Below are 26,812 nucleotides of genomic sequence, written 5' to 3' on the forward strand. Positions count from 1 at the left end.
AGGTTGCATACTCCAGAAAATACAAGACAAGCAATCAAAGCTCAAATCAGGTCGAGCAAAGCAACAGTGAAACAGAAGAGCAATATTTCCACAAACGGTAAGAAAGCAAGAGGGCGTTTGATCACAAAGCCTTTCAACATCCTTGGAAACACAGCACTGCCTCAGCACTGTTGGCATGAAGAGTTCATTTCCAGGTGAGCTCCCTGTTGTCACGGAAACCAGTGGGTATATTTTTCAGTGACCAGTCGAAGGAAGGCCCTTTTCTCATAAATCAATGAGCAATTCAAACGTGACAAGGTCCTCTGACAGCTTTCTAAAATCAACAGCTCTATTTTTTCTGAGGCTTAATGCATTCTTAAGTGTACTTTCAGTATGTATGCAGTGATGGGGAAACTAGTTTGAAAGCACAGCTTTACAGGCTACCAGTTACATCACTGGAAGAAGCAGTAAGAAAAAGTTAGCTTATGGAGAAACCAAGTTTGATTAACAAAAAAATATGATAGTTTACTTATAATACAAAATCAGAATAAAATATCATTTTAAAAAAATCACATGCCAGCAAAAGCGGCATACAGAAACCAAGAAACATAATAGTGTTCTTATAATCCTATAATACTGCGAGAAAGTGGAGGAATGTATGCTTGGTAATGTATATATTTGTATTTGTATGCATCCATCAGTCAGACACCTTCCTTCAAGCTGGTGCACTCATTGATTACTCAGGTAACCTCTAAAGTTGCACAAATAGGCATTTCTAGACACTTGTTAATTAAAACCAGTAATCACTATCTGCACTTTACACCTAATATGTTCATGTTTCTTTTGATAAACATTAAGAACTACTGAACTGAAATAACACTGACCCAAAATTGTTTGTACTACAGTAGCTAACACAGAAAAAAAGATGACAAAAAAAGGAAATTTAACAGCTTCAAACATTATGGAAATATGAGTACAGCTACCAGGAGTGCAAAATTAATTCACTCAGACTGAGCCTTATATCTGCTTATTGTAGATTTAAAAAGAAAAAACATCATAATGTTATACACGTTGAATGCAGGCTTCTTGAAGTGCAGGAGCTTTTCAGCCAGAACAGGTCATTCAGAGTTCATATCGTGTGAATCACTCTACCTCACCTCGCTTTCATCCTGTGGCAACGTTCAAGTGCTGGACAGGCTACATCCTGGATTGAAAGTATTATTTTCTTGATGAAGCTGTGCTGTTACTGCCAATTACATACTGTATATAGCGACGGCATGGCCATGCAATGTCACTGGAAAGACAAGTGGAATTGTAATAATATTACAGTTTTGTCTACTCCTAAACTGTCTACATTTAGGAGCATGATTGTGCTCAAAGTATTCATCCACTGTAATCATGCATGTCATCAGTAATCCTTTTACTGGCAGTAGTAGTTGGGGAGTCAGAAAATAGCAAGACAGCGTAAAAAGGAGAGAATTTAATACAAAACATGAAAGAATTACCATTACACATTACCTTGACTGTCAGTGATCGTGTGTGCACACTGAATACGAAGCTACAGCCAGTTAAATCCCATCACTTCTAACACCAACCACCCCTTAACTGTTTTACCTTGAAATTGTTTATAGCAACTATTACCCCACGGATCAGAATGCACACCGACCTGTGATCCCTCATTGTTAGCTAGCTTACTAACTGATATAAAAGACATTTGTATTCACTGTAAGCAAAATGATTTTTTTTTTATCTTTTAAAGTCAGTCTAATGCTGCAATATTATATTGATATTGCAATATTATATTGATGAAAACCATTGTTTGCTGGGATCAGCAAACAACACAGCCTAATGCCACAGTGTATTCAAATATTAGAGCAGCAGAACCAACACGATTGTGCAGCAAAATTAATTTACAGCCCGGAAAAAGTGGACCATCTGTTTTATTTTTTTGGTGTTTTTTTTTAAGGCCTCCCAACTTTCTAAGCTTGCTACATGTAGTCCAAGGAAAGAGATGAAGGTTTTCCAGGAACAGCACAAAAAGTTATGGATGTTTAGGTACTTGGAGGAGGACCACATTCAGCAACCATCAGTGAATGCAGGCTTCCAAATCTTCCTATGCTGAAGCCAGGAGAGGATGTTTTTAACAGAAGAGGTTCCTGTTGCACTGCTGCAGATTGCAGTGTTTAATCAGACTTATCTACAGTACAGTACGCACACATGACTGACAAAGCTTTTTCTGCAGAAATGATTTTATACTTTCAAAGCCATCAAACCGTGCGGATAGCTTTTGATTAAAAAAACCCAACACTTATCTGCATTACGAGGCAGCATTAACTCACTGCACTATCCTTTGTATTTATACTAGCCGTCTGATCAGAGGTAATTTGTAATTCTCTTTAGGGCTGAACGATATATCGCATTTGCGATAATATCGCGACATGATCAAGTGCAATTTTCTAACCGCAAAGGCTGCGATTATACTGCAATTATAAGGCTGTCCAAATTACTACCATATCCCAGAATTCATAGCGCGGCCCAGCCAAACTCCAGTTTCCAGCAATGGCGGCCGCTACTAAGTTTTAAAATTACTCATACTAATCTTTCTGGGTCACAAAATAAACTTTTAACATATTTTCAGGCGAGAAAGTAGTTGTGTAAACTATTCAGAAGGCTAGACCGTCCAATTTCACGCCTTTAAACTTTAAAGGCGTGTTTGTGTGTGTGTTTATACAATTGCTATTATGTTTGCACTTTATGTGTAATGTTACTGACTGCAGAGATCAGTAAGATGTGTGTATTTTTTATTTATTAGTTTTATTTATTTAATATTATTTTTTAATTGAATGACTGTCTAGTAGTTCACAGATGTCGAAAAACTGAGTGTGGTAAAGCCACTGATTTTTTTTTATGTATATTTCTGCAATCTGCACATTGTACTGACTTTCATTTTAATGTTTACACCAGGGTTCCTTGTCAGCACTTTATGCTCAGATGTTTGTAAGCTAAAAATAAACTATTGTGTATGTTCAAATATACTGTTGTGATTGAAGAAGTTAAATAAAAATGTCAGTCATCAATTCATGCATCACCTCATGTCATCATAACAGAGGTCTGTCTTCCAGGAAAGAACAGTTTAAAATTAATGTAATATAGTATTGGCCATACTATATGATGTATTGCTTGTCTTTGTTTAATAATACAGAAGACAAAGACCTTAAAAAATAATCGCATATCGCATCGCAATCGCAATATTGGGGCAAAAAAATCGCAATTAGATTATTTTCCATAATCGTTCAGCCCTAATTCTCTTGTCATTCATCTGTCTGAAGTGGATGTTGCCTGACCATTTCCACCTACAAACAGCACTGAATTAATAAAACCTTTTCAAAAAATTCACCACATGAACTGACGACAAGCTAAAAGCAAGGCTAACAGCTTGTATCACAAATATATCTCATTAGTGTGACAGGATTTACATATCCTGCATTACAAGATCCTGAAAGCATGTTAACAGGGAGGGAAACACTCGTGTCTGACACTTCCAAAAAAAACGTATATTTGGCTGAAGTAAACCTGCAGACTTTTGGAGTTTGTGCGTATGAGTGTGTCCGTGTGCTTTTGTGTGCTGTGGGGGAAGTGTGATGTAACTATTTTCCAGTGTGTTTCCTGTTTCCCTGTTTACACTGTGTGTGGGCATTACTGCACTGTGTGTTGCCAAGCAAGTGAGCCTTTGGGACTGAAGAGCAGACATTTTTCAGTTTACTGCGCCATCTACTAAGAGGTAATAAGAGTCTGCTGTATACAATCCAAGCTAGGTTTACTGAGCAACTGAGAGTAATGCTATGTCAAGCAACTTATAATGCTGAGTACCTATTGTAAAATTTGTGAATATGGTTGGCTTTAAATTTGAAAAATATCGCGGTGAAATAGGGACTAAAATGTCTAAAACCTGCCCAATGGTGTATAGCATATGTAAGCTTATATCTTACATATGCTATACACCATTTTTTCACTCTCCTGTGGTTTGACAGTTGCAATGAGCATCCATTTGAAGCTATTGGAGGGCTGAGATCAGTTCTAAGCACCCTGAACTAATCTTTTCCCTCCAGGCCATTAGTCAGGCACTCCCTAAAACCCAGCACAAAGGCTAGTTAATGTAGCTGGACACAATGCATGGAGCTGGGTCTACAATGTATTCACAAATCTCAACATTTACTGGATAGCACGCAGCATTCATTTTCTTTTACTGCAATGATGAAATATTGTTAGCTTTACTAGATTGCAAATATATTATTTACTAAGCGATTAGACATATGTATTCCCCAGCCAAATTCAAGTGGCTGCTGGAGGTTTCCCGGCAGTCCCTGTGAAATTACTCAAGCCCCAGTCACGCAGGGCTAGTGACTGGAAGGTGAGCCCATGGCAACCACTGGTCGCTAGGGAAAGGTGTGTAATACCTGACCATTTGGTGAGCGGTTGTTTACTATTGGTCACAAAGAGGTATGCAGTGCTGACTGAAAATCCTCTTTCCAGTTGCTTTAGTGGGTATCTGCAAAATGCTAGACACCAATTTGACTGCAAATTCTCACCACCTAGCCTCTTTGATAATTTAAAGAAGGATATGCAAACCAGGAACGGTGACTGATCCCTTTCAAAGTAAAAGTTGCGTCTTTAAAAATATGTTGGTTTCAACAGCAAAACTTTTACATCAAACCGCTTCAACTCATTTAGCTGGTTAGTTTGTGAGTTTTTGAAGACAAAAACAAGAAGGTTTGTGATGCAGCACCCTCTTTGTCACAGATTTCACCCAGCAACAGCAATTCTCACCAATCGGTCAGTGAATAAACATCTTTCCTTAGCAATCAGAGGATTCCCGGGGCCATGAACCAGTTCCTAGGCCTGTGTGGCTGAGACCTTAGTGAGACAATCACACATAACACATTTTTTTTCTGCTGAAGTACTTTGTAGTAAACTATGGGTGAGTCTTGTCTTAGGGGTGACTTCAGCTCAGGAAGTAGAGCTAGTCATCTGCTAATTGGAAGGTTGGTGGTTTGATTCCTGACTGTTGTAGTCTGTATGCCAAAGTGTCCTCAAGCAAGATGCGTTCATTAGAGCATGACTGTATGTGAATGCCAGATAAAAAAAACAAACTTTTAAGTGTAGAAAAAAAAGTGTTTGAATGAGGCATGTTGTACAGAGTGCTTAAATAGTGAAAAAGCACTATATAACAACCAGTCCATTTACCAAATGTGCACTGATAAAAGCGATGAAATTATTTTGTTCTGCTTTGAAAGAAAAGGTCAGTGACTCACATTCAGACCAGTTAGATTTACCTGACCTTAACCAAAGCGTTTTGTTTCCAAACCAAATCAAAGACAGAAATCTGGATGCGAAAGCTAGTGTCTGCTGTGAGAGTGATCATCGCATGGCCGCCATCCACTTTCTGACGAGACTTATTCTTCCAAACCATCTGCTCACTCACAGACAATCCTGCCAGTCAAGCATCTGGCCCACACAGCAAAGTGGCTCTGCAATGCAAATATCAGCTTCTTTTTTATGGTGCTGCTTTCCACAAAACACACACACACACACAAACACCCATTATGTAGAACTAGCTAAAACTAATGCAGTCCAATAAAACAGTCCTGTAGTGAATCCCACCTACTGCATCCAGCCTTCACCACATAATTGGGTGGAGAACTAAAACCAATTGAAATTCAACTGAAATATAGTACAGCCCTGCAAAAAATTTCTGTTCATGAAAGTGCAATTTATTGCAAGAAAGCTGCATAAGACGGTACCCTGTTTAGCCACGTGTGCTTAATAGACAGCCAACTGTGTGCTATAGTGTTAGCAATGCATGAGCAACATTGGGTTGAGAGAACACGGGCTGTCAGAACACACGTCCAATTTTCATGCTCTTGCCACTAAAATCCCACAGAAGCATGAAGATCACAAGCCTTAAATGTTTCCTATTACCCCCGCCCCCAAAAAGCAAAAGACAGAGATGCTCGCACAAAGCAGCACTCGCATGATTCCCTCGCACACTAATGTCTCCTAACATCCTCACCCTCAGTCTCATGAGAGCGATGAGAAGCAAGGTGCAGGCCAATTACCTCATAGTCAGAGCATGCTGTTCATTTTTCATCTTTCATTACAGCATGCAGCGGGCACTAAATCAATGCAATCAAAGGAGACAACCCTAGTGGTCAGACAGGCAGCGTAAGACTGGTAATCAGGATAGGAACCAACACCGACAAGTACACACATACACACACACACACACAAGAAAATGTTTTAAAAAGGATGCACGGAGGAAGACGCGCACACAGAAATTTGAATATGCACGTATACATATTGCACAAACACAAAGCCACCAGATGTATTTGCACAGTCTATATTTGCACACATATGCACACAAATGCTAGCACATAAAAGATGAAAACAGGCTCTCATAAAGAGCAGGATATTGGAAGCAGCTGTGAAAAATGATCAAGGGATGACATCAATAACAGAATGGCTCTCACAACACAGGAGGCAGCTGCATCTTAATTGGACACGCACCTCATTAGAACTGCTAGAGGTGGACCAAGACCCCATTCGGGTAGATAAAAAGGAAAAGGTGAAAGAAAATGACCGGGTCACAAAGGTGTTTCACCAACAGGATTAGGGATCAACCTAGAAATGCCAGTTTTCCCTGTCAATATATAAGACCACTGAAGACTGGAGCGAAGTGAAATGGATTGAATTCAACAGGATCAGACTGGAGATAACTGATCAGGTAATAGAAGCTGTACAACACCGTGAGCTCATGTCTGCATTTTTTAAATATCAAACCAGGTCTTAAAAGTCTGATACAGACAAGATGACTATTATGTGAGTGCCAACCTGAGGAAAATGAAGAGTGGAAGAGCACATTGTAGAAAAAAAAATGTAGAAAAAAGGTAAAGAATTTGCACAACTTTTTCCCCCCATTTATATTTATACCCCCAATGTTTTACCAGATGTCTGTGCAATCGTTTTCGTTCAGCAGCCCTCTTCATAAATACCAGAAGTGATTCGTGAGACCACAGAAAGTGAATGATATTTGGCAACTGCGAAGTGGTTGGGATATGAGATAAACTTCAGGCGAGCCACTGAAGCATCTACCAGCGAGAGTGAACAACACTGTTGATTGGCATTAAAGTAAGTACATTAGAGGGTCACCTAGCAACCGGTGCCCAGGATATGTGTAAGCAACCAGCCATCGGTTTCAAAGTGATGTGCAACGAGCGTCCAGTGTACGCGCAGCTCACAGTGTCAAACCAAAGCAGCTTTTTTTTGCAGATGTTACAATATCTAGAGCTACTTTCAGCTGCCGCCTTATTCACAACTGGTTTTCAAAGCTCCACATATTTGATTTTTAGGTCATATGCAATCCCCAAAAGATCTGCGTCTTAATAATATGCTGATAAACCAAAACCTGACTGTTTCAACCATCTTGACATGTTTTCCAAATATAACATGGACAAACTTTTCTGCCTCTCAAATCCAAATATTAGAGAACATTTCTATCTATCATACAACTAGTGTGCAGGTTCAATATTCTTTTGAAGAGGTGAGTTGACCTGAACAAAAAGAAGACCTTAAACTAATGGTTTCTAAGTCGAGAAAATGGGCATTATGAATGGAGAGGGTGCTACTTTCAATTATTGTTTAATGAGCTGAGCCTGCCAACTATAATCACACATGACCAATGGATTTACCACATCCATGCATCATTAATGGATCTCACCTCAAGCTAATAAGGCTCTCTCAAAGAAAAATGATAAAGGAAGCTTTAGGCCACATTGAAGTGTCTCTTTGAGTTTTGAAAATCTTCTCTCTCTTTTTTTTCCTCCCCTCTTGTTACATTTAGGAATGTTTCGACTGTGGTGGGAATGGAGCTGTGAAAGAGATGGAAATTTAGCCAGCACCTCTCAAACTACACAGTAGCTGCATCAGATACGCCTAAAAGAGTGCACGACCATCTGCAATCTGTTACAAAGATACTCAAAGCGATTAACAGCTTCCCCTTACATCGCCACTCCTCTTCTCAAGGCTCTCAGTCCTCAGGCTATTCTGGTGAGGCCCTGGTGCAGCTGCAGTTATCAGTACAGCCCCCTCATCAGCGGCTGAATTCTCCCTTAGCATTCAAGTCGAAGTTCAGATGGTGAAATCAACCGAAATATAACACGGCTCGAAAAGATAATGAAGGTGCGGCAAAAAACCCCCTAAAGAAAACAAGTGGGAAGGCGCTAAAGGGGCAGTGGGTGAGAACGGCAATGTCCAACATGTAGACTCTGACGTGGATACGCCGATCAATCTAGAGGTAGATAGATGCGTACTGCACAAAACAAGATGAAAACAAAAGCATATGAATGGCTGACATGTCGGACCAAGCACAGGCAGAATCTTTCAGTAATTTGGTTGAATCAAAAACACATCAACATATCAAAAGGCCTTTGATGAAGCCCCCGCAGCTGTGGCCTCTTCAATGCAGATTAATTCTGGTCATCGTTTAATTAAATCTGGTAGTGCAGTAACAGCTGCTAAAACACCTTCATGTGTCTGGACCTGTTGGATTCAAATAATTATCAATATGCACATAACCCCCCCCTTCATTACGGATCACTGTAGACCTGCGGCTAACTGTGCTTCAGGGAAATTACAATGTTTAGCCTGGCGTCATGACTTTTAAGGGCTGAAAATACACATCAGCAAGCAGAATCTGAAGCAGTGTCAATCTCTTTTGGTTTTCAGAGCCATATTTCTATAGCCATATAGAAATTTTGCATGTAATAGATGTGAACCTTATTAATGCTGGCACTGAATTCTGGCTTGATGTGAAAAAACGTGGAAAGTGAAGGAAGGGGACCGAGGGCAACGGGAACTCACAGAAGCTTGGACAAGCTCAGGTGGACAAATATAGACGTATCCACTTATTTCAATATTTAAAAAAGGGCAAGAGGTGGTTTGTGACTGCGACTGGGGACAATGAACTTGTGATCTCACTGTCTTTAAATGAGGACCAGCCCTGCAACCATTCTCAATCAGTTGCTATCTTCTAAGCAGCATTGGTGCTTCACGTGCTAAACAGCAATAAGAGTCAGTCTGTTTCTAAGTGAATGGGGCGGTTACATCCAATCTGTTTGTGACAGTACAGTGATTACTGAAACAGCTAAAATTAGCAAAACTTACAGAGGAAAGAGAATTTAACATTTTTACTTTTAAAATACTTTCACAGTCTACTTCTGTTAATGTGATTGTTGCCACCTTTGAGCATCATGAATTCGGTCCAGTTGGTGCTTTATTGCAGGTTGCGCTCATACATGCATCAGAAATGTTGAGGCAACACGTGCGCTTTTTTATTATTGCCATGAAATATTGAATACATTATATAACATATAATGTCATTTTGAAATTCGAGTTTCAAAGTCAATATTAACAATTTGGCATTTTGATTATTTTATTGTTTGAAGTTAAGCACGCCACTTTTCTTTTTTCTTTCTTTTTTTGACTAATTGCAGAAAATCAGCAAAATGAAAGAAAATCACATTAAACAGAAATTCACATTAGTCACTTCAAAGTCCAGATCACAGATTTGGAACAGAAGTTCCACCACAGATAATGATGCAGATGCTGCAAGACAATAATCTAACTGAAAAAATATAGGCGCTCAACAACCTTGCTATTATATGGAAATATAACCAGTTATGTCAAGTCTCCTACTGTAAAACAACGCTCTGCAGACAAATTGCACTCACTGGTGAAGACTAACTGTGACTAATTGGAATGTGCCGGCAAGACTGCAGTCAGTCTGACTTGGACTTGGACTGACTTGGATTGTTTGGAGACAGGTTGCTTCCCACAAAGCGATCTATGCAATCATCTTGCAATTGAAGGAGGTCACCCAGAGACTGAGGTTGGGTGACCGATTTGTCACTGCAACAACTTCCAATCAGTTATAAAATGAGAAAAAAAATTAAATGTAACCCACAGGCAACAACTCGTTTTGTTGTAAGGAGGTTGCCAACCTATTTTCACTCTTGTATGACTGAGCCATCAACTTCGGCCTTAAGTAAATAATTAGCGTTACGCTATGGTGGCTCTCAAACCTTTCACTGACACGCCCCATTTCAGAAGCTGAAAACAGTTTGCTGCCCACAATAAATCATCAACTACAAAACAAGAATTCAATTTCAGTTTCTGTGAAATAATGGTCAGCACGATAGCATCAGCAAATTCCTTTTGCTTACTTTCCCTTCAAAAAAGCCCTTTATTGACGTTAGTTTCACATCCTGGGTTTCCTTTGGTCATTCATACCCTAACCTGCATTGGCTGCATTCACCACACGTGGGGCCGAAAAAAGTCCAGACTAAACTAATTATTATTACTGCAATTCTCTCAGTGTATCACTTTCTACTTTATCACATCCTCTCGGCAAGTATTCATGTTGATCATAAAACTAAATTGCACAGTTCAACCTGTACCTGACCCAAGATCAGGCAGTCCGGCTCGGATTACCTGACTAGAATTTATTCTGTAGCCTCAAAAGATGTCTTTGAATACTAATTTGGCATTTCATAAAGCAGTGATTCCCAATACAAAATAAAAAAATTTAAGAACATTTGTATTACGTGTTCAGCAGCAAGTCAGGTAGGTGGTTATAGGCAAAGGTCACTTTGCCGAAAAGCCTTCCTGTAATCTGTTTAATGAATGGCCACTCTGCAGTTACTCCAGGTCAGCTGATAGCACAGAGTGACCAATTCTATTTATACTGAGGCAATGAGCCACTGACGTATTAATAATTTCTCAAACAATGCAGTTATGTTCTAAAACTGTACAGGAAATGGGATGATGAGATTACTGCTGTTCTAGAGGGCATTTCATTAGTAAAATATTATTTCTGGTAAGTTCTAAAATACAGTGTATAAAACATAAACAATCATCACTCTGTGCCGTACTTATCGTTGCCTCTTTCACAGTCTCTCTCTGTCACACAGTTATATAATCTTAGCTTTCTTATTCATCTCAGCCAACACTGACTCGGCCACTACCTCAGAATACAAAGTCAAAGCTGAGTCATATAACCGGGGTCCTGTCTAATCTCTGACAGTGAGAGAATGACACAGAATAAGCATGCACATATCTATTTGTGTACGTTTGAGTGAATCCATGCGAAGTCGTGTACATGCTATTGATTGTTCTAAATCTGACTGGTCATGAAAGGAAAAGCCTGAACTGTGCCGATGTGTCGTGCAGCCAAGACTGTTAGCAGAGCAGCCACAGCAGCATTGCTCAAATGCTCATATGTATGCAAATCACAGGCGCTCTATTCTCCTGGGAGGGGAGCGGTGTTTGGGCTGATAAAACCTGTAGAATCCGTCTTACTGCACAGCAGGATGAAAGCTGCGAGCTAAAAAACGAATCGAAGGTAGAAGCTACATCTTTAAAACAAAATTTGTTAGGAATGTGTGAAGTATGAATTGGATATTATCATGCCAGACAAGGAAAACTCAGAGGATGTCACATTATCTGCAGTTTGCTTTGGTGTTATTGCAGATAGTAAGCAGATGATTTTAGCATTAATATCCACAACAAATCAAGCATGACAAGCCTCTTGTTTGAAAACTTTGCTAAATTAACCTGTTCGCTTTGAGAAATATGCTTTCACGTATCCATTTTCTGGCAGAGCTGGCTCACAGGAGCGATGCATCTCTCGTGTCTGTATAGTAAATATAAAACTACTGCCATTAGCTGGATACTGCGCCTCAGCATATCTGCCTACCAAGCTCGTCTTACATAACACATTATACACGGTGTTGTTTTATCGACACAAAACAAAAAATTGAAGGTTTCACGCCTGAAGCACTGACTAGCTGGAGCTACTGTCAAACTAATTCTTTAAAAAAGAAATGCATGTTTTGTTAGACTCCAACCATGGCCAGCTATGAGTCATAAGGCTGTTAAGCTGTACGGATAAGTTGTGAACAAAAATGGGAAACCTTGACCAACAATTACTGTAGGAAGTTTGTCAGCCGCGTTAAGATAAAAATGAAACAATACATAAATAAATAAATAATATATAGTGAGGGAGAAAAAGCAAGACAGACAGACAAAGAGAGATGATATAACCAAGTGAGAAGTGAAGTGAAGACAGTCATGCTCTGCCTAGATTAGCACCACTGTGTTTAGCTTCAGGTCCTCTACTCCCACGCTCTTCCTCTCTTCTACCTTGCCTCCCTCCCTCCATACCACCCTTACCGCATTTATCCACACATCAATCACGCATCCATCAATTCAACATCCATCTCTCCTCAACGGTCCAACCGCTATCCCCACCTAAACCCCCGCAGTCGGACCACTCAGCAGGGGGAAGAAGCCCCGGCATCAGCACCACCAGCTAAAGCCACCTGTTCTCCCCTCGCTGAAACCCCACTCTCCTCTTACATAAAGAGACACTTACACTGTTGCAATGCAGCATCAGACGGTGTTGTGCAACAGCATTAAAAATACCTCAGGGTCAGTGAGGAGGAAAGTTGAAAACAGGATATCATCAGAGATATTCTGGTGGAGAGAATGCAAAAAAGAGTCGTGAGTGTGTCTGTCACTCGAAGGTGAGAGCACACCGTTCGACGCTCCCTTTGTGTGCACTCTTCAGCAGAAGAGCTGAGAAGGGATATTGACGAGCACCTCAGAGAGAGCACGGGCACATTTCAACCATAGCCATTGCGGGGGTCTGCAAGCGCAGTGTCAGGACATGGGACGTGACTCTTGAAAGCGATTAACCTCCGGTCACGCTGTATCGCACAACCAAAATGGTAGAGAAGCCTCTTGGTGATCAATGTGTCCATATGCAACAAAAAACAACACAAAAAACCCCCACATACATTTAATTTGGCAACTGCTCTCCGGTTAAACCAATCACCCCCCCCCCCAACTGACTCTGGTGGCTCTCAAAGTAATACATCCCTTTATTGCAGGGCACAGTGCCAATCTGAGTCTTAAGTCTGTTGTCAGCACACCCCATTTTGTAGATACTACCTAATTCCATAAAGAAAGCCACACTAATGCGTCTGCTGCTGTTGGAGGTACTCCTGCAGCTTAGGTTACGATAATGCCGGCAACAATTAAATAAGAACTACCGCACTCTACTTAAAATCCTCTCAGCTAAATGAAATCCAGCTCAAATATTTACTTCTTTCAAAATTCTATTATATCATCGCTGTATCTTCCCAAGAACTGGGACTTTAAAAGTGTCGCCATTAAATGAGGCCAAACCCTTTTTTCGAGGAACTCTGTAAACCATTAAATTCCATAAAATCCCCCATAATACCTTTTTTATGTCTTTGCAAATAATTACGCCAATCAAATTCACTCAGAACAAAGAAGCCAATCAGCATTTGGGATACATTCTCTAAAGTGTTCTCACAGTGACTGTAAAACAATTTGTGAATGGTTTTCACAATGTCGAGTCCCTAAGAACAGCGACGCTGTACATCATACCAATCGGCCCGTGGAGGAGGATTGTCTTGTTAATGAAGTGTGGAGTGGCGCCACCGAGGACTGTGTATGTCACCAGATTTACACCACAGTGGTCTGTGATTCCCTGCAGCTGTAAAACAATGAGGAGGTGATTGGAGTAAATTACACTGCAGTTGTCAACCTCCGGACCGCTCACAGCCATTTTATGGTGTCTCCCTCTTAGAAACAAATTGTTTCTCTTCCGTTCCCTGGCTCGCACATGCACACACAAACAGCCATTCTTCTGCTTTCCTCCCACACTCTCTTTATCTCTGTCTGATATTCTGTCTGCTGCCTTTTTTCAAATGTCAAGACACAACACAGGTACATGACCAACAAGTTAGTTATTAAGTGGCCATTCTTCTTTCATGCTCTTGTTCTTCTCTCACCCCAAATGTCATGATCCAAATACCAGTATCTAACCAAATACACATTTCACAGATCTACACAGTCACCCTGAAGCAAACATATTTGGTCTCTCCATTTCAAGGACAGAGATGTTTTCTTCACCAGGATCGGGGGAAAGAAAGAAACTAATTAAACATTCATTCATCCAACTATCCATCCTAATTACCCTACTCAGGTTGCAGGTAACCCAACTGTCAAAGGCAGAGAGTCTCAGCAATGGCCAATCCATTGCAGAGCTTCTTCAAACATCCATTATGAATTTTAAAAGTGTTTTATTAAAAGACACGAACATATAAAAACAGAGTTGTGGTGTCTTACAGCAAAATGTCCTGAGTTCAAATCCACCACCCAGCTGTGGGCTGTCTGTGCAGAGTTTGCATATTCTCCCTGTGCTTGCATGGGTTCCCACAAGGTTTTCTGACCTCCTCCCAGAGTTCAAACACATGCATGTTTGGCTAACTCGTGATTCTACATTGTGAGCATCAATGCTTGTTTGTCTCTATGTGTTAGACTGGCAATCTGCCCAGGGAGTACCTCACCTCTCGCCCTATGATGGGATAGGTTAGGCCCCACTGCTATCCTGAACTGAATAAGCAAAAACAAGAAGGACGAAATGCTTAAGCCACAACCTGATTCTACTCCTCTGTGTCATAATCCACATTTTCTTTGTGCAGTTTAAGCTGAAACACTTCTGTGTTTCTTTTATCAGTCTCAGGAGAGTATATCTATTTGTGGATGTTGCATGACCATCTCTCAGGCTTGTGGTTATTTTATGGGTATTCAATATTTATTGGGTTGCAGGGGACATTATTCCCATCAGGGTGTGGCTTTGCAGACAATACTGGTCTTTTTATGGGATGTTCCAATAACAATAAAAAATACTCTCACAATTCATCTTCCTTAACAATAAGAGTGTAGTAATTCCTGATAGACTTTTTCCATATACATCTTAAGCAAAGTAAGAAAATCAGTTGAGCGACAGTCACCAAAAATAGAACAGCTAACTCGTCACGATGGGTTTTTTTTTAAACATCACTGCTATTTTCTCATCTATAATAAATGACTCATCACGCCACCAGTGTCACTTCCTTTCTTTTTGCACCTCTCGTATTTTCACCTGTTAAAGATATATACCATTCTAGGAAACCAAGCCGATGTGCCCCACAAGACTGAGCGTCATTTAGAAAAAAATGAGGAAAAAAAGAAAAATCCCAATCCAAGAATAAACACATTTCTGCTTCTTAATATGGAAGAGCGAGAAATAGCTTCCTTTTTAGAGTGGCACTCGGGAGAGATGGTGTCGAATGTTACATAAGCTTAATTAATAATCACATACAGACACCCACATTTGCATGTACACACGCAGAAAGTGTATGAATCTGCACATGGATAATTAATTCACAAAATTAAAATGGTACAAACACGCAGGAGGCTGCACTAAAATATCAAGAAGCCATGAGATACTGTACATCTTTTATCAGGTATTTGTGCCATCGGCTACAAAGAGCAAAGAAAAAGAAGAGAGGGCACAAGACAAATGACCAATAATGGCAGATTTATAAATTAATAGTGAAAAAGAAAAAAATGATGATAAAAATCAAAAGAATATAAAGGAGAGTGAAAGGCAGATGACTGGATAAAACACACCTTGACGTAGAATCAAAGGGTGAAATAAATAACAGATCGGGGAGTAAAGAAATCCTGATATATGATTTTCTTTATGAGAATATGAGTTTTTGATCATGAGCCAGATCCAAATGCCAGAAGGGAGACAAATCACTGAAGAGATTGAGAGTAGAGGAAGTGGGACAGAAGACATTCTGAAAAAGAAAGAAGGAAAGAGGCAGGAGAAAGATGGAAGAAAAATGGAGAGGGAAGAGAAAGAGAGATGAGTCGCAAAAAATGGGGAGGGTGAGGCGGAGGAGGAGGGGATGGGGTGTAGCGGAGGGGGTGAAATTGATTAAGGGGGAGAAACAATGAGAGTGGGGAGGAGGCGAAAAGGCGCAATGGGAGAGAGAGGCTGGAGACTGGAAACGACTTGAAAGGAAGGGATGAGGTAAATGCAACAGAGGCTGATAGACAGCCAGGAAGAGACTAATTAATAGTCAAAAACTGCAGGGAGGCAGGCAGGTGTGCAGAGAAACCCACAGCAGGAGGGAATAAACATAGAGATGGATGGCTTCTCCTGCCTTGAATTACCTAACAAGACAGGCAGCTTTGGGGTTTATCTCGTGACATATTGCATGACTATACATCACAGAGAGATAAAAGCAGCAACAGCGCAGGAAGGCGGATGGGGGGGGGCTGCATAGTGCAGAGGGACACTGGAGAATGAGAGAAGTAAGGGGGACAAGCACTACCGTGAGGAAAAGGCAGAGAAGATCTCATTATCTAGAGGTGGGAAAAGGGTTTAGACATGAAGAAAAGCTAACAGGGGGATTCGCTCACACACATACCTGGCATTTCTGCAAGAGGAAAAGCGCTGAAGTCAAACCGCGAACAAAGTTTAATTACACAAATGGCTTTTCACACTACCGCCTCCCACCGCGCACACAGCGCTCAACAAACACAGTTGCGACCTTGAAAGTTTGCCACGGGTGTGGTTTAGACCACATGTTGTCTGATAAAAAAAACAAACAAGACACATTCCCTTTATCAGCCTCCCATTTATCAGCTCCACATCTACAGCCGCCAGCACACTGAACACCTGTCTGTTTAGCCCTCACCATGTATGTGCAACAGTGAAGCGCCTCTGTTTGTGGATGTTGTTGTTGAGCAACATGCGGCGAAGCAGTCGCGGCGAGTTGCGCGGAGAAAGGCGGGGGGAGATGGAGGAGGGCGATCGCCGGTGTCCTCGCGGCCTCTCCGGCTGCAGCAGGTTCTCACGCAGGATCTTCACCAGGTCTTCGTTCAGGCCGGAGTGTTTCGGCATGGGGGGCACTGCCAGGGTGTCCTGGTGGGTCACCCCCATGCCTGCCTGCTGGGCCATGCCTACCCCGGCTTCACCACAAAAAGCACCACTACCAGCCAAATGAATGAATAGTAAAGGTAGCCAAGATAAATCAGATGTAATGCAATAAACACAGGTAAAATATGTGCCGCTCCTTTGTCACAGTCAAAGTTTAGTAATGTGCAGAGAGAAAAAAGAAAAGAAAAAAAAGCAGGCGGAAAAAAAGAAATGACATCCAAAAATCCTGTGGATAACAAACTACAAGAAGCTCTGCAGGTAATTTGTCACGATAGCAGCTCCCTCTGTGCAAAAGCGAGGGGAAATAGAAGAAAAATCCCCCACTCCTTTTTTGTCTTTAAAGGAGCAAGCACAAGAACAGGACTGAGAGCTGCTGCCTTTGTCTGCTCTGCAACACTGAATATCTGCTGTGAAAGTGCAAAGGAGAAGATGAGCGCAGCACGAAAGCAGGAGAGAGGGAGAGCGTGATGCAAAATCTTGGAGGTAAAAAAAAAAAGGGGGGGAATTCCATTCCAGCCCTTTATCCCCCAGGCCTGCAGGCAAACTCAACACAGTCCAGTGAAACCAAGCCAGCCAGAGTTGAAATAATTCTGAAATAATTCAGTCGGTTTGAGCACAGAACAGCCCGGTTCTGTCTGGCTAAAGCCAACGGTGAACCTGTGGTGGTTCACTTCACTAAAAAGCCCCAGCCCAGTATGACTCAATCCAGAAAGGAATTCTGTTCCATCCAGTCACAGCAATTTATCCTTTCTTCCTCTTCCTACATAGAGTGACTGCTGAGTGCAGCCAGTTTATAAGCTACTGATCCTTCAGAGCTGAGCAGAGCGCGAGTATGTGTGACTGTTTGAGAGAGAGCGAGAGGGAGAGATGGGGAGTGTGTACACAATAGAGAAGAGAAAACAGAGAGGTATGGCGGGGGAGAGAGAGAGAGAGAGAGAGAGAGGGAGAGAGGCAGAGAGAAAGAGAGAGAGAGAGAGAGGCAGAGAGGTTGAGGTAATGGTGCTGTTTGCATGCTTGCGCTCGAGTCGAGGCACACGCAACTCTGCAAGGGTACATTTCCCGATGCAGCAGACCGCACTTAAGTCACACTTTTGCTACTGAGTAACCCTCAATCCAGACTGAGCTTCAGGGGACATCCCCTCTAAAAGCAAACAATTCCATGAGTACAGCTGTGTGTGCACATGTGCACAAATTTGCATTTCCATTTTACTAACATTTGCACACCCGAGGGAAAAAAACCAAAAAAAACCCCAACAAGCTAGGAGAGGGTTGCAACCAGCTAAACATCTTCTGCCACTAGCTGTGATTTCTTTCAATCAGGACAGACTCAGTTTTACTTTTGTCAGTATTGTCTGCTGAATTTAATAGGTAGCCACCTAGCCTTTATCCTCCTCCGCCTAGTGATTAGTAACTGCCTCCAACAAGCTTCTAGCCATTCTCATTTAAACCTTATGTCAACTGTTTCATTCTCCTATGCTTACATGTCCAGCTTCTTCCAAGCGACCCACAGTACTTAAATATACTTTAGCTTTAACTAGCCCAGCAACAAATCTACAGCAACATGTGTGCTATGACTTCAATGTTTCTTCTTAAGATTTTCAAATCACCCTAATACAAATAGAAAGATATACAATTAAAAAACATTATAAGTTTGGTTTTTGCTGTTACATGTTGATAGCCTATACTTGTATGGCATACTCAGAGTTAGTTGCACAAGTCTTTCTTTGAACAAGGACAATTTTGTAATTTTACCTCACCACGGTGGATTTTAAAATAAGCAGTCAACATGTGATTGAAGTGCAGTGTGACAGAACTGATTTAAGTGACTTTTTGCTTTAATTCAAAAGGTTTGGCAAAAGTATTATATTGACTGTTTGGGAATTTCAGCCATTTTTATACATAGTCCCCCATTTTCAGCAGTTCCAAAGTAAATGGAGAATTTAAAAGCAGTACAGGTGAGACCTGTTCTGTTGTTAGTCCAATGTTTTTTAAGTTGTTAAACTGCCATTTTATAGCTTTTCACTTAACTTTCAGTTTGAGGGCCAGAGAGATGTTGATGCAAGTGAAATGTGCTGAAAAAGCAATTTTAGATAGCAAAAACTTTAGGAGTAACCTAATAAACAATCTGTACATTCTTAAAAAGAAGGAATGCCCTGGGTAGCTCACAGAAGACAAAGAGCATGATGACAGAATTATTTCCATGATTAAGAATTACACCTTAATAACATCTAACCATCTCAGTAACATGTGTATCATTGTCAAAGTCTACAAACAACACAAAGCTTCATGAATGAAAATACAGTGACTTTATAACAGTGTTCAAACCTCGAGTTACATTCAGGAACAAGAAGGCCAGATTAGTTCTGGAGTAAAAAAAAAACATCTTTGGACAGATGACAGAAAGACTCATTTGTAGCAGAATGATTGGAGGAGAAAAGTATAGAGATGGAAAGGAACAGCTCAGCTGATCCAAAGCAGGTCACATCATCTGTCAAACATGGTCGAGACCATGTTATTCTACAGGCATGCATGGCTGATAGAAATGAGAAAAAGCTTCTGAAGGCAACTGCAGCAAAAGCCTGGCAGAGCTTCTGCAAGGAGGAAACACAGCACTTGGTGACATTCACAGATTCTAGATCTCCAGCATTTTCATCCAAGTACCAAAACCAAATTATGTTATCTTGGCCAACTACTTTCAAACCTCTGAAAATAGAAGAAAATGGCTTTAAGTCCTAAACAGGTAATGCAATACTACAACAATCAGATCCTAAATGTATGATTGAAAATGCTGGTGTTCAGAGACAAAATCACAAATATTCCGCTATTATACAAATACTCATGGACCTACCTGTAACTATTATGTGACCTCCATGAAGGCATTCCATATATACAGTAACTTAAAGAATAAAGACACACACAGCACCTCTGGCTACAGATTCCTACACAACAGTGACGCTGTAGAGGTATGGATAGCATAATTGTTCACAGTGACAATGTGAACATGTAGCTGTGTTCCAAATATGTATAATGATTATTCTGAATAACCAACAACTTTGAATTTTTGATCAGAATACTATACTACTATGTAGTAGTGCTCAATTTATGCTGTATGTATTATTATATAAATACATTCAAAATATCAAACGTTGCAAGTATAGTATTAAAAGCACAATTGGAACCCAGCATGCACTCACAAACACTCTAGCAACACTAGCTTTAGTATTTCAAAAAGAGTGGGTGCTCCTCAAAGACTAGGAGCAAGGATATACAAATGATTCCAGTCAACCACGTTGGAGGAATGCCCAGTTGTGTTCTACAGACACAGTGTACTTACATTTTTTAAAAACAAATTAAAAACACAGTCAAATACCACCAGGCAGAAACCATCTGAAATGTCTCCTAACACCACAGAAAAAAGCAAAAACACTACCACAGGCTACCTATTTGACATCTCCCAGAGAGGTTTTAGCTAATGTCAACATTTTTTCAGACAAGATTATAAACTGAAATAGAAACGTTTGACTTCCTGCAATCATAACTGTAACTACGCTTTCTGATTGATAAGCCAGCCTTTTCTGGAACATAACATTCTGCAGTGAAGCTAACTCCCCAGCACTTTCCAACCAATATTTCCTTACTAGCAGGCTCTCCAGGTTGCTGTTGTGAGAGTCCTGGCCATTATTTACCTGTCTCTCTATAGGGAATCTTTGGTCCACTGGTTGGACTAACTCGTGCTGCTGTTACGAACAGCATTTGTGTCAGTAGTTCTTGCCTTTCTCAAGCTCCTCTGTGAGCTGGAGGGCCAATCTAACCTGAAACTGCAGCAACACCAAGCTTATCTTGCTGCAGGGCAAAGCAAGAAGACTAGCGCCACCAGCTGAATCATTCTGTGTATAAAATCAGAAAAGTTCCCACCTGACCATCACAGAATCAGCTGACGTTATTTTGTACAATAACTTTAGTACATATTTTGAAGTCCTGCTAAACTTTACTTTAAGATCTATCCAGTTTTATATCCAGTCCCACCAAGTGTGACAATCTAAAGCAAAAGTTCCTTTTTATATATTATGATACCTCAGACTACAGTAACAGAAAAAAGCAGTGGTTCCCTGAACGTCTCGCCTGTGCCCTGGACAGTGGACTGAGTGAAAAGGGAAGATGGTCATTGCTCTGGTATTTAGTTCCACGTTGTCACTGTAGTTATTGTTATTTATTGGCACAGTATTTATAACTTTATTTAATAATCGGCGTGGGAGAACCTCCTTTCACACACATGCGCGCGCACATTTCCACGTATGGGTGCGTGCACTTTAACTCTACCACCACAAATAGAATCAAATCCTGTGAGGAAACAGAAGAGAACATTTTATTATTACTTCTTTTTGTCTGTGGGAATAAAAAAATTTGATTGCTCAGCTGATATTTATTACGTGAGTGTGTAATGGTACCCAGAGGAAGATTTCAAATCAGGAAATACAAAACTAACAAACTCAAGCTGTTTGGATGTTGTTCTTTTCCCACCAGACAAAAAGGACTATCAAAAGACGACTATAGGCTACTATATAGAAGACTGACTATAAAACCCACTAAATGTTTTCATCATTTGGGATATCAAATTTTTGGATATTATCTTTTGCACATCTATCGCGTTTATGGTTCCTTCTAATTATCACTTTTATGCCACAGATTACTGTTTTGTCAAGTAGAAGTGCTTGCTACCAAATGTAAGCCTTTCTATAGTCAGAAGAAAAACAGACTGCAAAATGTATAGATATAGAAGCTAAAAAAAAACTTGATATTACTATTAGAACCAACAAATATAGGATTTTTGAGACCAGTACCGATACAGATATTGAGCAATTTAAAAATCTGACATATGGACCCATATTTTTTCTTTCAAGCACACGAAAAAAGCTGATTTCCTGAAATTTTGTTATGTGCAGGTTTATGAATCTTTACTAAGACAACATGACCTGTCGGTTTAAAAATAAACTTTTTATTGTCATAGCAAGCTTTGGATTATTTGTTAACACTCTGCCTGACACTATCTCTGTTTATCCTGTACTTTCTTTACTTTGTTAAATTCTCATTTATTGCCTGTTGTAAATGCTGATGCTCATATATTGCTATATAGCCAACAAGGACCGATAACATTAGACGGCCAATATATCAGTCTGGCTCTAATTCCAATAAATTCTAACCATAACACTTGCAAACATGCAAATACAACCCAGTGACCACTACAGGCACTTTGGATCCATCTGTCTAAAATCAGCTTTCCCTATGAACAAAAGCAGCGCACTGGCTGCCAAAAGATCAGAGAATGCATTCAATAATTTTTTTTAAGTTAGTTACAATGTTGCATCAACTACAGCAAAAAAAGATCAGGGAAAGCAGATTTTCTTTAAAATCTAATTAAGAGGATGCATGTTTTAATAATGTGTATAATATGGACTACCCATTTCATTTTTGCAGATTTGAATAATATTTCACACATATTTACAGAAGTAACATACATTTAAGACAGCAATGCAAAAATTAGACAGAGGCAAAACTAAGTCATGGTCAATACATCCTTCTGACTGATGGTTCAGCAGTGAACTTCTCACACATGAGGAAAAAAGGAAAATGAAACCACAGCAGGGAGAGTTTCCTCATTAGCAGTGCCTCCAGCCTGGCTGTGTCATCATAAATGTCATCATCTATGCATACTTGGAATAATGGCTTTTAAAATCTTTTTTAAATTAATTTCAAAAACCTTTAGTTGCTAAAAATGTGACATTTTGGAAGCTGTAATGGTTGGGGCATTTGGCCTTTCAACACCATCACAGAGCAACCTCTACTACAGGCAAGCTGATGCAGTCAGTAAGACACTTCCAGCCACGATGACAGTGGAGAGCTGTTGGCCTTCGGTTGACGGCTCGCAATTCATCATCACCTTACAACAGTCAGTAAAAAGGGATGAATGCCACTCCGTGAAAACATGTTTTATTTGTTTTCCTCTGACGGACTCACATACAGTAATTGCTGTCATTGTTCCATTGTTTCTCTTCTCGTGCTACCTTTCTTACGCCTCATCTTCTACGCTTTGTAAAACATTTCTTTTTTCAGCGATTACTTCCCCTTGCCACGCGTGACGTCAGTGTGCGTTTCCCCCTGGTTACCAGGGGCAACATGGCTGGAGAGGGACAAGTAGATTTTTCAAGAACCAAAGGCTGGAGGAACAAAAGCAAGAAAATGGAAGCCAATCTACAAGACAAAACTCAAGTGCATCACGCACAAAAAACAGTCTCAGTTGCTGCAAACACTACAACACATCACTGTGGTGCACACATATGACACCTCAGCATAAAGCACAAGCGACCACCTTCATTAAAGCAACAAAAAAGCGATAAAGAAAGGCATGGCAACGGCTAAGTGGATAAGTAGAATCATAGATTTATTTACTACATCAAGTAATGACAAGATCTGAAGGCTTGTGCATTATATATTAGCCTTATATTAAACAAATGATTGATATCCAAGATAGCAGAGCAGAAAATAGAGTTCACCACACCTCGAAGGAAACCAGATATTACAGAGTGTAGCTTTGTATGCATTCACATTCATACATATTTTAACTATGATTTAGTTTTGTCAACATTTTAATTTTCCATTTCTATTCTTTGCAAAACAAACTAATAAATCAAATCTTTGTGTCTCTACTCCTTGAAAAAAAAAAAGCGGGGGTAATCTTGACAGATTGCGTGTGTTTCTTTTGGCAGCACACAGCATGCTGTCACCTCCCAGACTGCAGCCTGGAGTCTGGCCTAGTACTGGCAAAAGGGCCTCCGCAAGACACTAGATAATCAGATCAGTGCACCGTATTTCTTAATTAGAGCTGGGCGATAGAACGATAACGATATGTATCGCGATATAACGTTTACTCGATAGAGAAATTAAGCTATCGCGATAGACCTCGCCGCTCTTGTCCTCTAAAAAAAAAAAAAAAAAAAAAAAAAAGGTCAGCCAATCCAAATTAAGTAGCGCAGAGCCGAACCAATCACAGCCGCAGCGTCACGTCGCGTGACTTGTAACGTACAGCACAAGTGCCAAGCCGCATGTGTGTTTGTTTGGGAAGCAGCCAGCGGGTAATGGAGGAAATGAGCGTGCCGACTAGAAAAATCAACCGAGCGTGACCGAAGAGAAAACAGATGATGGTTCCAACGCCGGAGAGATTGTCGAACGGAAGAGCCATAGAAGTTCCGTAGTGTGAAGGTATTTCAGCTATTTCAAGTCTGACAAAAAACAGAGTAGCGTGCACTGTAAATTGTGCCGAAAGCAAGTCTGGAAATACAATAAACTGGTGCATGCGTCACACTGTGCGCCACGTTATTGTTTCGGTGAAATGAATTTCTACAATACTGTTAATTCTACTCTCTGCAGTGTTTAAATGCTTACATATATACACACAGTTACTGTCCCTCCACACATACGACTCGGTTCTGCTTCTATGCCCCAGCTTTGTTTACTTTTTCCCACCGAGGCTTCTAGACTTCTGATTGGCCAACATTTCTGCACGGTTAGGAATCTAGCGCCACCTGCTGCTTTGGCATGTTCATAGCAGCGTTTTCCTTCATTTCTGCCTTTATGTGTGGACGGGATTATTTTTTAAAACGGAAACGGAAAATCTCCGTTTTCAAAAATACCCATGTACGTGTGGACGTAGCCTCAGTCTCTGACTGGAAGCGCTAATTCGTCATTCGGCTTTTGTCAGACTAAAGTAACTGTTAAAACTGTTTGAAAAGCTAAGCTATACAACAAGGAGAGATTGAGAATTTCCTTTTAGTTCTCAGTTTATTTGATATTGACAAAAGTTAGTCAGTTTTGTCTGTTCTTCTGTAACACAAACTAAGATTTATTTTTAGAATTTATATTTTGTTTCTAAGTGGAATTGACAATTTAGTCTGTTTCGTTTGTTCTATTTTGAAACTTAAACGCTTTAGCGGCTGCCTTTTGTGTAGTTTGCAATATTTGCCTTTATTTATCTGAAAAAGTCTCATGTTCCTTAAGTACATCTACCCTGTTGAACTTATTATGGGAAATAAATAATATAATCAATAAATAAAAACAAGCTGCTGATTATTTCACATTTTACTTGTGAGCAACGGCACATTTAAATCTTACAAATATAGTTATTTGGCTTATATCGTGATAGATATCGTTATCGCCTGAAATGAAAAAAACATATCGTGATATGAAAAAATCTCATATCGCCCAGCTCTATTCTTAATACGTTATGAGAATGTCAAAGGTGACTTAGGCTTATTAAATTAACCTTTTATCATAGTTATAACTCCGATTACTGTAGCAGACATATGAATGGGAAGGAAGCACAGATGAAATACAAGGAGCTGGTGCACCAGGCAGTTTAAAAGCAAACAAGATGACCTGACCAAGACTGATTTCACCAAGAATTTCTGAGCAATTCCACGTAGCAACTACCAGCTGCAATATTAATGGCACAATACAGCCAAAACCTTAATGCAGCTCTGTCTCCCCCAAGTGGATATCTCCTTTTATTGTGTGAGCCAGGACTAGTCTAGAACACACACCGACTGTATATATCACTAATATACGGAAATTACCTCCATCACACCAGATGAACATTAATTCCAGTGCTCGGCGATATGTTTTTAAAAAGGCACAGCAGAGAGAAATATGACGCAATAGAAACAAATTTTACAATTTGCTCTAATCTTGTTTCCCGCCAAGACACATAATAAAGTCATAGCCCTGTAAATGTCTGCATTTTAGCATCAGCTATACCACCCTGCTGTGGGATCAAATATCCATGCATTCTTGTAAATCTAATATTAAATGAAACATTTATTTAAAATTTGAATTTTTATAAATTTTTCTTTAATGCTGCAATATTGGGTGGCATATGATGTCTATACATAAAAATGCATTGTTTGCTGCACAGAAAGTGATAGAGATTCTTTGTTTTCTATAAAAACAGACTATTTTGAAGGCAGTTGCAGATGACACAGATGCAAAATCTCAGAAAAAATCTCTGTGAAAACGACTCCTGGTTTTTACACTTCCATCTGTATTTCTGGTCACCATGCTCTTTCGTGTAGTACCATATACATATAAGCACATTATGAAAATAGAGTAGTGGCTGATGGAGAATCTGATGCGAACCACTGAGTTCTTTTTGTTCATTTTGCTTATTGGACCAATAGATGGCAGCATTTTCTCAGAAACATGAAGACATAAAGCAAGACCACACACGGCAGTTCATATAAACCATTCAGAGGCATCTTTGTGTGTCCTAGACAGAAACACAGCTCCATATATGTCAGACTTTCCACTGTGTGTTGCCCAACTGAGGCCATGCAGGGGTGCTCAGAGCTGTAATTTCCTGAAGATCTGTTATACCAACTGTCTTTTTCAGCACGACTACGAAGCGCTACAATTTTCTACTTTATGGGCAGTGACATTTTTCTTTATAGTTTTAACATTTAAAGAGCTCTCACTTTAGATGACTCACAGCCTGCGGTGAAAACAGTAAGTCTAGTGAATGCAAAATGGAGCCAGTCCACTCTTATGGAAAAGAAAGTGAGACATGAACTGTATATTAAGTATGAATTATCAATGCCTCTCTTGCTAAGGACACTGTAGAGCAAAAAAGATATGATAGTTCTCATGTTTTGTACAGTTTTCTCAGCGTTTCTCCCCCCGACTGCAGCATACATCACGGTCCACTGGAGAGGCTTGCTATCATACCTTATGAAGTGCTTTTCCCCAGAAAAAGCAAAGGAACGCAAACTATAGATTCGGTTGGAATTATCAGCGTATCTTGAGAAAGAGCCAAATAACTCACTGTTCCCTCACGAGAGAGAAAAAATACTGAAGGCAACAAAACAC

At 40.2% G+C, this 26,812-nt stretch overlaps 1 protein-coding gene across 4 annotated transcripts in view; it reads right to left on the minus strand.

Annotated features, from left to right (window-relative positions):
* The window catches only part of pde4d (phosphodiesterase 4D, cAMP-specific), a 209,862-nt gene that overhangs the window by 89,498 nt on the left and 93,552 nt on the right, over window positions 1-26,812 (minus strand). Inside the window, exon 1 of one of the 4 annotated variants that reach the window (XM_080892996.1) lies at window positions 16,659-17,072. The exons of the other annotated variants lie outside the window; for them this stretch is intronic. Within the exon in view, the coding sequence (XP_080749122.1) occupies window positions 16,659-16,921 (263 nt within the window). The 5' untranslated portion in view covers window positions 16,922-17,072. Of the gene's footprint in view, window positions 1-16,658; window positions 17,073-26,812 lie in introns of those variants that run through there. 4 annotated transcript variants of the gene reach the window in all.

The sequence above is a fragment of the Rhamphochromis sp. 'chilingali' genome (genome assembly GCF_963969265.1).
Source record: "Rhamphochromis sp. 'chilingali' genome assembly, chromosome: 10".
NCBI lineage: Eukaryota > Metazoa > Chordata > Actinopteri > Cichliformes > Cichlidae > Rhamphochromis > Rhamphochromis sp. 'chilingali'.